Genomic DNA, 14,190 nt, shown 5'->3' on the forward strand with positions numbered 1-14,190 from the left:
TGAGAAATAAGAATACAATAAGAACTGTTATGACCTATAAAATACTCTTTAGTGATCTCACTAAAAGTGTTACTAACTGTCTTCAAAAATGTTATCTATTAAACCAAAGGAATTTGCTATTTTTTTTATGCTATTCCAAAAAAGTGTAGTGTCACTGTTAAGAAACTTGATCCTGATTATTGATATTTGTGAACATTTATTTGGAAATTGTGATGACTTAAAAAGTCCAAAAATGTCTTCAAAAAAGCATAGAAAATACAGAATACATTTTATATCAAATAACAAATTCAAAGAAGTATCATACAAAATATTGCATAGGATCTTTTAACAAACATGCCTTGGAAAGATTTAAACTGAACATTTTATACACCAGAATTGTATAAATTGGAGAAAGAATCATTTCATTTCTTCATTTGTTTTACTATTGTATTTGTGCAAGATTGTTTTAGAAGGATTTGGAAACTTATTAAGAGAAAATTGGAATGTGTGATAGAAATGAGTTTATTTGATGTGATATTTTATATTAAAGATGATGTTTTGAAATGTAAATAACTATATATTGACATTTTTTGAAAACAACAACAACAAAAGTGATTGTGAGAAATGTAAATTCACAAAGGAATTGAAACGTGTAAAAAATATTTTATCTGGCTATGTTAGTGATGTAATTAAAGTGACTATGTACAAATGCCACACACAAAAAGAAAAAAAGAAAAAAAAGAAAAGAAGATTAAAAGTGTTGTCATCATTTTATCTCCGCCCTAATAGGAAACCTACTGGGAGAGGCATCATGGAATATACAGTCACCTTATTGAGTATCTGAAGGGAACAGGGCTAATAGAAAGAATTTAGGCCTTTTTTCTTTTCTTTCCTTTTCTTTTCTTTTCTTTTTTCTCTTTCTTTTCCTGCTAATCTACTGTTCCACACTGCAGTCCGGTAGGTGGCGGTACTGCACCTGCAAACTGGTTTGCCGCCAATCAAACCAAAAGAAGAAGAAAAAGAATCTCCGCCCTATTTGCCTTTGCGCGCGTGTGTTGTGGCGGGAGATTCCGGCATGGCGGTGCAGCCTAAACAAAATCTGTCCATGGACAGTGTATCTGAAAATGGATTCCTAAATTTCTATTTTTCTATGCCTGAGAAACCTGACACAACCGTGAGAATATTTGATCGCAATGATTATTATACGGTGCATGGAAAAGATGCTGTTTTTGCAGCCAAGGAGGTTTTCAAGACGAATGGAGTCATCAAAAATCTGGGCTCAGGTTGGCTGTTAGCCTAACTTCTGTAACTAATCGCTAGGTAGACTGCTCATTGCCATAGCTTGTTAGCAAGGGTCTCTTGTTCCTTGTCTTTTTCTACTCTGCAGTTAACATGCTATGTCAATCAGTTATTCCAGATATAACATTCCGCACAGTATAAACATACAGAATTGAATATGTAGTACACAATAAACAATGCAAAATACAATACAGGACATATACAGGTTGTGTAATTGTGCACCGGGTGAAGAATGCAATAGTATTAGCTAGAATAGATGGAACCTAAATGGTAATAACTTAAGCAGTTGTTTAGTAAAATTGGTGGTAGCTTACAAAATCATGTGAATTTCTTAAAAACACAGGAAATAGGAGGTTGGAGAGTGTGGTCCTCAGTAAGATGAACTTCGAGTCATTCGTGAGGGACCTACTGTTGGTCAGACAGTACCGAGTGGAAGTTTACAGGAATGCCAGTAAGAGCAGCAAAGACCATGACTGGCAAATATCTTTCAAGGTACCTTGCATTCATTATCTTATGTCACTTTTTTAAAATATCTCTCTTTACTCTGTTCATCATGTATATTTCATCTTTTTTTTTTTTTTTTTTTTTTTGTGCATCACAGGCGTCTCCAGGAAACCTGACCCAGTTTGAGGAGATTTTATTTGGCAGTGGAGGAGGACCTGGGGAGGGAGCTGTTGGTGTGGTAGGGGTGCGTCTTGGCACTGGAGGTGATGGACAGCGTGTTGTCGGGGTTGGGTATGTGGACAGTACCCTCAGGAAACTTGGTGTGTGTGAGTTTCCAGACAATGATCAGTTCTCCAATCTGGAAGCTCTGCTGGTGCAAATCGGGCCCAAAGAGTGTGTGCTACCGGGAGGAGATGCAGGTGGAGACCTTGGAAAACTTAGACAGGTAGATTGCTTACAACTGCCAGCTTGTATGTTATGGAATGAGATTCTATGACCACAATCATTCTCTGAATACATGCTTGTTGTTCAAAATTCAGGTGGTACAGCGTGGAGGCATTTTACTCACAGATAGAAAGAAATCAGAATTTACTACCAAAGACATTGTGCAGGATCTGAATCGGCTGCTAAAGGCCCGCAAGGGAGAGACCGTGTCCAGTGCTGCCCTTCCAGAGATGGAGAAACAGGTTTGGAGCTCTGCATTACAATTTAACCATGATGTTAAAGGAATAGTTCACCCAAAAATGAAAATGTACTAATTTACTCACCCTCATGCCATCCCAGATTTGTATGACTGACTTGCTTCTGCAGAACACAGCAAAGATTTTTTTTTAAGAATATATCAGCACTGTAGGTCAATACAATGCAAGTGAGCGTTGGCCAGAACTTTAAAGCTCCAAAAAGCACATAAAGGCAGCATAAAAGTAATCCATAAGATGCCAGTGTTTTAATCCATGTCTTTTGAAGAAATCTGATTGATTTTGTGTAAGAACAGACCATAAATCTTGACAACATCAGTCTTCTTGGCGATCATAGTTTCAAGGTTGATTACACTTACAAGCGCCATCTAGTGCAAACAAGTGTAATCTAGCTTGAAACCATGATCGTGCCTAGAGACTGCAATGGCAAGATGTACAGTGATGTGAGTTAAGTTTTTGTCCGTTCTTACCCAAAATAAATTAGATCACTTCTGAAAACATGGATTTAACCATTGGACTCATAGATTACTTTTATGCTGCCTTTATGTTCTTTTTGGAGCTTCAAAGATTTGGCCACCATTCCCTTGCATTGTATGAACCAATGGCTGAGATATTCTTCTAAATATCTTCATTTGTGCTCTGCAGAAGAAAGTCATATACATCTGGTATGGCATGAGGGTGAGTAAATGATGAGAGAAGTTTCATTTTTGGGTGAACTTTTCCTTTAATACTTTTAAGATATTCTGGACAAAATAAATAAATTGTTTTGAGTTGAATTGTTGGAACTCATAATATGACAGCACTATGATTAGGAGATTTATTCAGGTTTTTGCTTTTTATAGATTGCAATGTCTTGCTTGGAAGCAGTCATCAAATACCTGGAGCTCCTCTCAGATGAAGCCAGTTTTGGTTCCTTCAAGATGACCACTTTTGACCTCAACCAGTACATGCGGCTGGATAATGCTGCTGTGCAGGCCCTGAATCTCTTCCAGGTCAGGGTTCATTAAGGAAAAAAAAAGTTTGAAGATGAGAAATTCAGAATTTCAACTGTAAATCATCATTGTGAGTCAGATTTTCATCCTCTGATTTCTCAGGGTTCCTCTGATGATACTACAGGCACTCACTCTTTGGCAGGTCTTTTAAACAAATGTCGTACCCCACAAGGACAGCGGTTGGTAAACCAGTGGATCAAACAGCCTCTCATAGACAAAAACAAGATAGAAGAAAGGTGAGGCCTTCAAATCGTAGCTATGTGCCTTTAAGCCTTGAGATTTAGATATGCTATTTATTTCATCCTGCCTTTTTTAATCTATAGGATATTTCATATGAGGTTGAATTGACTTCTGTCGCACAAAATTCTGCTAAATATGCTGAAAAGATAATTCTACTTGATTATGAATTAGGGATGGGACGATATGTAGAATTTCCCTATATTTCCAACCAAAACAATTATGAACCATATCGAGGCAAAACTCTATATTGCGAAATTTGAAACATTGTTTTCTGTCCATGTGATCATGAATGAAATGACCCTTTAAACATCATATTTCTCTATTTCTTGATTTTACCCCTACTGCACTTTTTTTCTACACTGTTTACAGAGTTCACACAAGGTCCTTGAAGTGCATAAAGTGCCTGAATTTAGCTTCTAGAAATTGGAAGTACTGGAATACCTGGAAAATAACCTTGTTTTGTTGAAAAGTGCTTGATTAAAACAGACCATTTCTTCCGTATAATGTGTGTCCATAAAAGATTAGACTCCCACTTTCATTGAATAATATGTCTTTTAATGTCCTTTCTGTTCTTTACGGATGTGCTAAAAAACCGAGAATGCTCTCTTGTTAAAGGGATAGTTCACCCAAAAATGAAAGCTCTCATCATTTACTCACCCTCATGCCATCCCAGATGTGTATGGCTTTCTTTCATCTGCTGAACACAAATTAAGATTTTTAGAAGAATATCTCAGCTCTGTAGGCCCATACAATGCAAGTGAATGGGTGTCAAATTTTTGAAGCTCCAAAATTCACATAAGGGCAACAAAAAAGTACTCCAGATGACTCTGGTGGTTAAATCCATGTCTTCTGAAGTGATTTTTCCTTCTTTCACTTTTTCCTTCTGTTTTTGTTAATTCACATTCTTTGTGCATATCACCCCCTACTGGGCAGGAAGGAGAATTTATGATAAAAAAAAAATCTTAAATATTGATCTCCTTCTCACCCACACCTATCATATTGTGTCTGAACACATGGATTTAAGCACTGGAGCCATTTGGATTACATTTAGGCACCCTTTATGTGGATTTTGGAGCTTCAAAATTTTGGCACCCGTTCACTTGCATTTTATGGACCTACAGAGCTGAAATATTCTTCCAAAAATCTTCATTTGTGTTCTGCAGAAGAAAGAAAATCATACACATCTGGGATGCCAGGAGGGTGAGTAAATAATGAGAGAATTTACATTTTTGTGTGAACTATCCCTTTGAGGAATGAACCGGAACACTTGTGCGAGGTTGTGAGTTGCACATTAAACTCTTAAACTGTCAGTACCATTATAGTGCTTATTTAAATGAATGTAAACTTAATGTTATTATTTGTAAATTGTACTCATTATTTCAAACATTGACAGCTCATATATATATATATATATATATATATATATATATATATATATATATATATATACAGGTGCATCTCAATAAATTAGGATGTCGTGGAAAAGTTCATTTATTTCAGTAATCCAACTCAAATTGTGAAACTCGTGTATTAAATAAATTCAGTGCACACAGACTGAAGTAGTTTAAGTCTTTGGTTCTTTTAATTGTGGTGATTTTGGCTCACATTTAACAACCCACCAATTCACTATCTCAACAAATTAGAATATGGTGACATGCCAATCAGCTAATCAACTCAAAACACCTGCAAAGGTTTCCTGAGCCTTCAGAATGGTCTCTCAGTTTGGTTCACTAGGCTACACAATCATGGGGAAGACTGCTGATCTGACAGTTGTCCAGAAGACAATCATTGACACCCTTCACAAGGAGGGTAAGCCACAAACATTCATTGCCAAAGAAGCTGGCTGTTCACAGAGTGCTGTATCCAAGCATGTTAACAGAAAGTTGAGTGGAAGGAAAAAGTGTAGAAGAAAAAGATGCACAACCAACCGAGAGAACCGCAGCCTTATGAGGATTGTCAAGCAAAATCGATTCAAGAATTTGGGTGAACTTCACAAGGAATGGACTGAGGCTGGGGTCAAGGCATCAAGAGCCACCACACACAGACGTGTCAAGGAATTTGGCTACAGTTGTCGTATTCCTCTTGTTAAGCCACTCCTGAACCACAGACAACGTCAGAGGGGTCTTACCTCGGCTAAGGAGAAGAAGAACTGGACTGTTGCCCAGTGGTCCAAAGTCCTCTTTTCAGATGAGAGCAAGTTTTGTATTTCATTTGGAAACCAAGGTCCTAGAGTCTGGAGGAAGGGTGGAGAAGCTCATAGCCCAAGTTGCTTGAAGTCCAGTGTTAATTTCCACAGTCTGTGATGATTTGGGGTGCAATGTCATCTGCTGGTGTTGGTCCATTGTGTTTTTTGAAAACCAAAGTCACTGCACCCGTTTACCAAGAAATTTTGGAGCACTTCATGCTTCCTTCTGCTGACCAGCTTTTTAAAGATGCTGATTTCATTTTCCAGCAGGATTTGGCATCTGCCCACACTGCCAAAAGCACCAAAAGTTGGTTAAATGACCATGGTGTTGGTGTGCTTGACTGGCCAGCAAACTCTCCAGACCTGAACCCCATAGAGAATCTATGGGGTATTGTCAAGAGGAAAATGAGAAACAAGAGACCAAAAAATGCAGATGAGCTGAAGGCCACTGTCAAAGAAACCTGGGCTTCCATACCACCTCAGCAGTGCCACAAACTGATCACCTCCATGCCACGCCGAATTGAGGCAGTAATTAAAGCAAAAGGAGCCCCTACCAAGTATTGAGTACATATACAGTAAATGAACATACTTTCCAGAAGGCCAACAATTCACTAAAAATGTTTTTTTTATTGGTCTTATGATGTATTCTAATTTTTTGAGATAGTAAATTGGTGGGTTTTTGTTAAATGTGAGCCAAAATCATCACAATTAAAAGAACCAAAGACTTAAACTACTTCAGTCTGTGTGCATTGAATTTATTTAATACACGAGTTTCACAATTTGAGTTGAATTACTGAAATAAATGAACTTTTCCACGACATTCTAATTTATTGAGATGCACCTGTGTATATATATATATATATACACACATATACAGTTTCAAGAAATAATATTAATTGATGGAATGTAGAGTTTTTATATTTTTAAAAGTTAAAGTGATAAATTATCAACACAAATTATTCTAATAAAAAATTAAATTAAATTCAAAAATTCATACTTTTTCCGGACAGGTTCTGTTATTTCTTGTTCTGCACCTGATCAGCCTAAATGTAGCCCACTGTTTTTGAAGGCTTATTTGTTATCTTTTTTTTTTAGTGAAAGGTATTTGAGAAACTCTATTTAAACTTTGAGCATTTAAATTGTGTATTAAAAGACTTATTTTGATGAGAAATTATAATGTGCATTTTGTGCAACACAATTTTCTGCCATACTTTGTCATTTAAGTGTTATATTAAGTGTATATCATCCCATCCCTATTATGAATATATTTTACTATGAGACAAAATTATGGTTTGAACCACAATCAGTTGGCCATCATTATACTCTGTAGCTCTTTTTTTGTTTTGTGTATCTTGTGGGTGTTTGCATGTTTACAGTTTGATCTTATATATTTGTGGGCGTGTTGCACAGACTGGACCTTGTGGAGACCTTTGTGGCAGACTCTGAGCTGAGGAAGAGTTGCCAAGAGGATCTTCTCCGCCGTTTTCCAGACCTCAACCGGATGGCGAAAAAGTTCCAGCGTCAGAGCTCTAATTTACAGGATTGTTACCGGGTCTACCAAGCTGTGGGTCAACTCCCAGGTCTGGTGTTGACTTTAGAGAGATACAGTGGTAAGCAAAACATTAGCTGTAATAACTTTAAAGCATTCTAATATGCTTTTGAACAACAAATAAAAAGTGACTTTTTATCTCAACCTGTTACCAGGAAAACATCAGGTCCTCCTGCACGCAGCATTCATCTCTCCCCTTAGTGACCTCATCTCTGACTTCTCCAAATTTCAGGAGATGATTGAAACTACACTGGACATGAACCAGGTGAAAAATGGCCTACTTTTGTCATCTACACTCTTGTGTTTAATGAAAACTTCATGAGCTTCTGCTATATGCCTTAAATGTGAATGTATAAGACTTGTTGTGTCTGCTGTCTAGGTCGAGCATCATGAGTTCCTGGTGAAACCCTCATTTGATCCCACATTGAGTGAGCTCAGGGAGAACATGAACGGGCTGGAGAAAGCCATGCAAGCTGCCTTGAACAGTGCAGCACGAGAGCTTGGTTAGTGAAAATAGTGTGGAAATTCAACTTCTGTGTTGGCTTTGTTTTGTGTTTTTTGTCATGAATACTGTTTTGTTGATCTGTGCTTTAGGGCTTGATGCAGGCAAGACTGTGAAGCTTGAATCCAATGCCCAGATCGGTTACTTCTACCGAGTCACATGCAAAGAAGAGAAAAACCTTCGCAACAACAAGAAATTCACAACTTTAGATGTTCAGAAAAATGGAGTGCGCTTTACTAACAGGCAAGAGATGGATACAATATCTGCATTATAAGATGTAATATTGGTGTGGCTAGTGGTTTCCAAGCCAGTGATGGTGTTGTGTTTGCCTTGCAGTAAGCTGAGCTCTTTGAATGAAGAGTACACTAAAAACAGGGAAGAGTATGAAGAGGCGCAAAACGCCATTGTCAAAGAGATCATCAGCATAGCTGCAGGTGAGAATCGGTCATTTTAAAGGACAGTCTTTAATTTGGCCAGTCAGATTAGAGCGGGGGTTCCCAAACTTTTTAGTCAGCTGAACCCCTTTGACCTGAATTTACTTGAAGATGCTTTGGAAATATAATTAATTTAATGTCTTTTCACTTCATTTTTCTAATTCTTTTTAGATTTTATTGAATATTTATTACATTTATTGCTATTTTCTTCTAATAAGTATTCCTTTTTATTTAATTAAATTCACCATTGGCATTTTTATTTCAATCAGAGGTTCACACTACAAAGGAAGTTGTAAAATTTCGTCATGGTCTTTTTATGTAATTTCATTTCCCTGGTAATTTTATAAGTTTATGTCATTCCATTTATGTAAGTATTGTAAATGTTAAATCTTGATATTGCCAAAATGTAAATTTTTAATAATTAAAAATGGCTTTTCATAGAAAGTATTGAAGCCAGGGCCGTAACAACAATTATAATCAGGGGTGAGGGGACATATGGTGCCCTTACCTCTGGAAATATTTTTGTGAAATGAAACATTCTATTTAATTTTTTTTGGAAACTCTACATTATATTGGCAACCATGCAACATTTGAAATTATCCCTCAATTGTATTTTTTTATTCTGTAGAAAAGGAAATATTTTTGTACGCAACATCTTTACAATCTGATGAACCCTTGTTTGGAAACCCCTGGATTAGAGGACAGTAACTAACTGTTAAAATATTCTGAAAAATCTGTTTTCATATTTTAGGATATGTGGATCCAGTGCAGACACTGAATGAGGTGATTGCTCAACTGGATGCAGTGGTGAGCTTTGCTATGGTGTCCCATGCTGCTCCAGTGCCTTATGTAAGGCCCAGAATACTAGAGAAAGGATCAGGCAGACTCATTCTGAAGGCAGCAAGACACCCATGTGTTGAAGCCCAAGATGATGTGGCTTTCATTCCCAATGATGTCACTTTCTCAAGGGGCGAGGAGATGTTTCATATCATCACAGGTAAGCTCCAGTTTGATAAACTGATTACAAAAATGAGCTTTTGGGTGACATATATACAACCACCAAGTTGAAGATTAATGTGTATATAAATGCATTACTGATAACTATCCAAAATGTTCTGTTTAGGTCCAAATATGGGTGGTAAGTCTACATATATCCGTCAGATGGGTGTGATTGTTCTGATGGCACAGATTGGCTGTTTTGTGCCATGTGAAGAGGCAGAGCTGAGTGTGGTGGACTGCGTGCTTGCTCGAGTGGGTGCAGGGGACAGCCAGATCAAAGGAGTGTCCACCTTTATGGCAGAGATGCTGGAGACTGCTGCTATCCTCCGGTCAGAACTATGTTTATTAAACTTTTTCCAGTCCAATTATATTTAAAAGAATATTTCACCCAAAAAAGATAATTTGCTTATCATTTACTCACCCTTATGGCACGTCAAACTCGTATGACATTCATCTGTGGAACACAAACAAATATATTTTTATGGAGATATGATGTGTATATATCCATACAATGTAGGTCAATGGGGTCCAGTAATTACAAGCTCCAAAAAGTACAGCATAAATGTAATCCATACACCTCATGTGGTTTAATCCATGTCTTCTGAAGTGATACGATCTGTGTCTGGTGAGAACATACCAAGTGCAATGAAGTGTAATCAATCTTCAAATCATTTTCTCATCTAGGAGACTGCAAATGCCAAAATTAAAAGTGAAAAAGGAATTATATTTTTATGGGTTTTCACCCAAAACTGATCAAATTGATTCAGAAGACATGGATTAAACCATTTGGGTAGTATGGATTTAATTTATGCTGCCTTTGTCCATCATGGAGCTTGGAAGTGTTGGCCCCCATTGACTTGCATTGTATGGATAAATTCACATCATGTTTCCATCAAAATATCTTCGTTTGTGTCACACCAATTTTTTTTTAGGTGTCTTTGTGCCTTCCTGAGCCTATGTTCTAGAATTTTTTTTTCTTCCCCCCCCCAAAAAAAAAAAAATTCTTTCAATTTTCTTTTTCTCTCCAAATTTTTTTTTTCTCAAAACAATTTGTGTTCCAGCAGCATGTGGTCAATCATCCCATAAATTAAGTTGTTGATTTAAAACGCAACAACTCCAAAAGCCACCTCACGAGAAGTCGGGGGAGGAAATTCACCATAAGCAAAGACACAGCAATCACAGGAGAGGCGGAGATTTAATTACTAATAATCTACAGGTGGTGAGACATGTGGATGGCGAAAACCCATTACGTCATTGCCTTGGTGAAAATTCTCAACACAACTGATTGAATACAAACTTGAAATGTCCAGAAGAGCAGGTTTATTGGCACTTTTGAAAAGTACCAGTTGTACACACATCACAACAAAAGGACAGGCATTGCCTACGTTGCAGTATTTAAGAGATGCAAAGTTCTCAGTACTTCATCTCATTTAACAGACTAAGGGACAACCAGAAAGTGCACCATTTCTTCAAGCAGCTCTGCATCTTCCTTTAACTCGACACGGTGCCGTGGTTGAAGCTGACGCATCGCTCCAAGAGTTCGTTGATTTGGGCAACTCTAACACGAGTCATTGCTTTAAACACAGCACTGAAAACAGAGCGAGAGGTGCCTCAACGGTCAAAGACTCTATCTAGCACATCTTTACATTGGCCAACAAATTAAAAAAGCACAATATTAATAGCTGCATCGATATTCCCGGTGGTTAATGTCATCAAAAAACCAGAAAGAGCTCCCGTTGTCAACAAATGCCAAATGAGATATAGTAACCTGAGGTATATTCATTTAATTGTGGGATCTCATGTATTAGTAGACTCTCAAACATTATATACAGTATGATTCTTTCCTTGATGAAGATTTTCAAAACATTCCATTTGTATTTTACAACAATAAAAATAAACCGATCAAGTACCACAGCTGTCATCTTAAGCATAAGATTTCATGCTTACTGATAGTGGCACCTGCTGGCCGAGGCTGGTACTGCATTATAATTGTTTGCTAGCAAGCAACGAAAAAAAAATCTCATGTTGCCTCTTGAGGAAAAAAACAATTATTTTTGGAGAGAAAAAAAATTGAGAATTTTTTTTTTTTTTTTTTTAAAGATGCCATTCTTCTCACCACAATTGTACAGATTGTATTGGAGTTACTGTAGACTTTGTCAGTTCGAACCAGTCTGGCCATTCTCTGTTGACCTCTCTCATCAACAAGGCGTTTCTGTCAACAGAACTGACACTCGCTGGATGTTTTTTGCTTTTGGCATCGTTCTGAGTAAATTCTAGAGACTGTTGTGCGTGAAAATCCAAAAAGACCAGCAGTTACTGAAATACTCAAACCAGCCCGTCTGGCACCAACAATCATCCATACAATTATGTAATCAGCCAATCGTGTGGCTACAGTGCATAAATTCATGCAGATACGGGTCAGGAGCTTCAGTTAATGTTCACATCAACCATCAGAATGGGGAAAAAATGTGATCTCGTTGATTTAGACCATGGATGATTGTTGGTGCCAGATGGGCTGGTTTGAGTATTTCTGTAACTGTTGATCTCTTGGGATTTTCACACACAACAGTCTCTTCAATTTACTATGAATGGTGCCAAAAACAAAAAACATCCAGTGAGTGGCAGTTCTGTGGACGGAAATGCCTTGTTGATGAGAGAGGTCAACAGAGAATGGCCAGACTGGTTCGAACTGACAAAGTCTACGGTAACTCAGATAACCACTCTGTACAATTGTGGTGAGATGAATAGCATCTCAGAATGCTATTCTGAGATGCGGGCTGGCGCTGTTTTGGGGGCACGAGGGGGATCTATACAATATTAGGCAGGTGGTTTTAATGTTGTGGCTGATCGGTGTAGACCAACAATTGAAAAATAGCATAGGCTTTAAATATACCTCAATTGCCAAACTTAGTTGCAAAATTGCTGTTGACTGTTGCCCAGTGATAGGTTTATGTTTAAAGAGATGTAAAAATACTAAAAGCAATAAATAGAATTCAAAGTCACTTTATTTTGTGTCTGTTCAATCTGCCACAATAATGTAGGATAATTTCTTTGATCTACATTTGAGGGGTTTTCTCAGCAAATATTGACATATGCAATTAATTGCAATCAATTTGATTAATCAGAATATCATGTAATTCACATTTTTTATCAGTATTTATAATGTTTGCATATTTATCTCTGTACTGTTTAGAGATGAATGCAAATATCATGTTTTGTATTTTATTATCTGTGTCCTACTGCTCTTTAGATCAGCCACCGAGGATTCTCTCATCATTATTGATGAATTGGGCAGAGGCACATCCACGTATGATGGCTTTGGTCTGGCTTGGGCAATCTCAGAATACATCGCCACCCGTCTCAGGTCCTTCTGCCTGTTCGCCACTCACTTCCATGAGCTGACGGCACTGGCACAGCAAGTGCCCACTGTCCGTAACCTACATGTCACTGCCCTGACCACAGACAGCACTCTTACTATGCTTTACAAGGTGAAAAAAGGTATGTGCCTTTCAAGCAAAGCACAAAGATGAACCAGGCACCACGTGTCAATCAAATTAAAGCCTGTAGAGCGAAACTAACTGTTGTATAATTAATAGGACACTCCTCTACAATTTATGCTGACCCCTGTCGATTTGACTTAGGTGTGTGTGACCAGAGCTTTGGGATTCATGTGGCAGAGCTTGCTAATTTCCCCAAGCATGTGATTGCTAATGCAAGGGAGAAAGCTTTGGAGCTTGAGGAGTTCCAGGATATCTCAAGAGCCGGGGAAGAGGGGGCTGGGGCTGGACCTGAAGCCAAGAAGCGCTGCCTCGAAAAACAGGTAAGATGTCTTGTTGTAAGATATGTGTTTGCATCTGCTCTGCAGCTCACTCTACTAAATTGTTTTACGCTTTATAAAATAATTAGCTGTCCTGTCATCTTACTTCTAGGAGGGAGAGAAGATCATCGAAGCTTTCCTGGCTAAGGTTAAATCAATGCCTGTTGATGGCATGACGGATGAAGCAGTCAAAGAAGAGCTACACAAACTGAAGGCAGAGGTCATCGGCCAAAACAACAGCTTTGTTAATGAGATAGTGTCACGTTCTTCCAAAGTCAAACTGGCCTCAGCCTGAGGGGTATCTTTGTCATTGCGGACAAAAGCTTTTGTTTAAAAATGCATAAAATCTATAGTAGATTAGAAAAATTGTTCCATTTTAGAGCCATCTCTTTTCAGTTTATTTTTTTCTGCAGAGTTTTTTTTTCTTGTATATTCTGTCCTCATAATCCTCTTTCAGAGTAAACTGTTTCTAAATATGTGTGTTTTGTGTGTATTAACTGTTAAAGGGATAGTTTGTTGAAAAATACATTGTCTTTATTTACTCATTCTCACTCTAGTTCCAAACCAGTATGACAAAAGCAGAACGTTAGCCTCAGTCACCATTCACTTTCATTTTATGGAAAAAGATGCAATAAAAGTGAATAGTGACTGCGGCTAACTTTCTGCCTAACATCTTTTGTGTTCCAGTGAAGAAAGTCATATAGGTTTGAATCGATATTAGGGTGATTAAATGACAGAATTTTTATTTTTAGGTGAACAGTCCATTTTAAAATCGCGGCTAGAATTTTTTGTTAGTGACAATGTCGCCATCTAATGGATGAGTTGGAGAACGTGTGAAACTTTTGAAACTTAAGTGTACAACTTGGGCTACAAAAATGAAAATGTATTCCACTCTTATGTGTGTACCTTTTGTTAATTGTTTTAAACACTAATCCATCTATCAAATCTTCAAAGCTGCTTATCGTTTTTCTCATTTAGCTCTAAGGGAATGACACCTTTAGAATAGGCAGGCTTTTTTCAGTTATGTTCAAAATTGAACTTACCCTGTAGTT

The 14,190-nt window shown here is 37.6% G+C and overlaps 1 protein-coding gene across 1 annotated transcript; it reads left to right on the top strand.

Moving 5' to 3' along the window:
* The first annotated feature begins 446 nt into the window (after positions 1 to 446).
* On the top strand, positions 447 to 13,614 carry LOC127426714 (DNA mismatch repair protein Msh2-like). The gene is made up of 16 exons (XM_051673681.1): positions 447 to 1,262; positions 1,622 to 1,770; positions 1,880 to 2,167; positions 2,262 to 2,408; positions 3,263 to 3,412; positions 3,515 to 3,648; positions 7,248 to 7,447; positions 7,542 to 7,651; positions 7,766 to 7,889; positions 7,981 to 8,131; positions 8,225 to 8,322; positions 9,074 to 9,319; positions 9,446 to 9,650; positions 12,572 to 12,819; positions 12,963 to 13,141; positions 13,251 to 13,614. Exons 1-16 carry the CDS (start codon positions 1,055 to 1,057, stop codon positions 13,431 to 13,433), a joined length of 2,820 nt encoding a protein of 939 aa, XP_051529641.1. The 5' UTR covers positions 447 to 1,054; the 3' UTR covers positions 13,434 to 13,614.
* Positions 13,615 to 14,190: the final 576 nt, after the last annotated feature.

Source organism: Myxocyprinus asiaticus, chromosome 36 (assembly GCF_019703515.2).
Source record: "Myxocyprinus asiaticus isolate MX2 ecotype Aquarium Trade chromosome 36, UBuf_Myxa_2, whole genome shotgun sequence".
In the NCBI taxonomy this organism is placed as follows: Eukaryota; Metazoa; Chordata; class Actinopteri; order Cypriniformes; family Catostomidae; genus Myxocyprinus; species Myxocyprinus asiaticus.

What these genes read in the sequence shown, in the direction of transcription:
- LOC127426714 (XM_051673681.1), top strand. Translation starts at nt 1,055, where the DNA reads ATGGCGGTGCAGCCTAAACAAAATCTGTCCATGGACAGTGTATCTGAA. An exon ending in ACCTTGGAAAACTTAGACAG is followed by an intron (nt 2,168 to 2,261) that starts GTAGATTGCTTA and finishes TTCAAAATTCAG; the next exon opens with GTGGTACAGCGTGGAGGCAT. An exon ending in GGAGTGCGCTTTACTAACAG is followed by an intron (nt 8,132 to 8,224) that starts GCAAGAGATGGA and finishes TTTGCCTTGCAG; the next exon opens with TAAGCTGAGCTCTTTGAATG.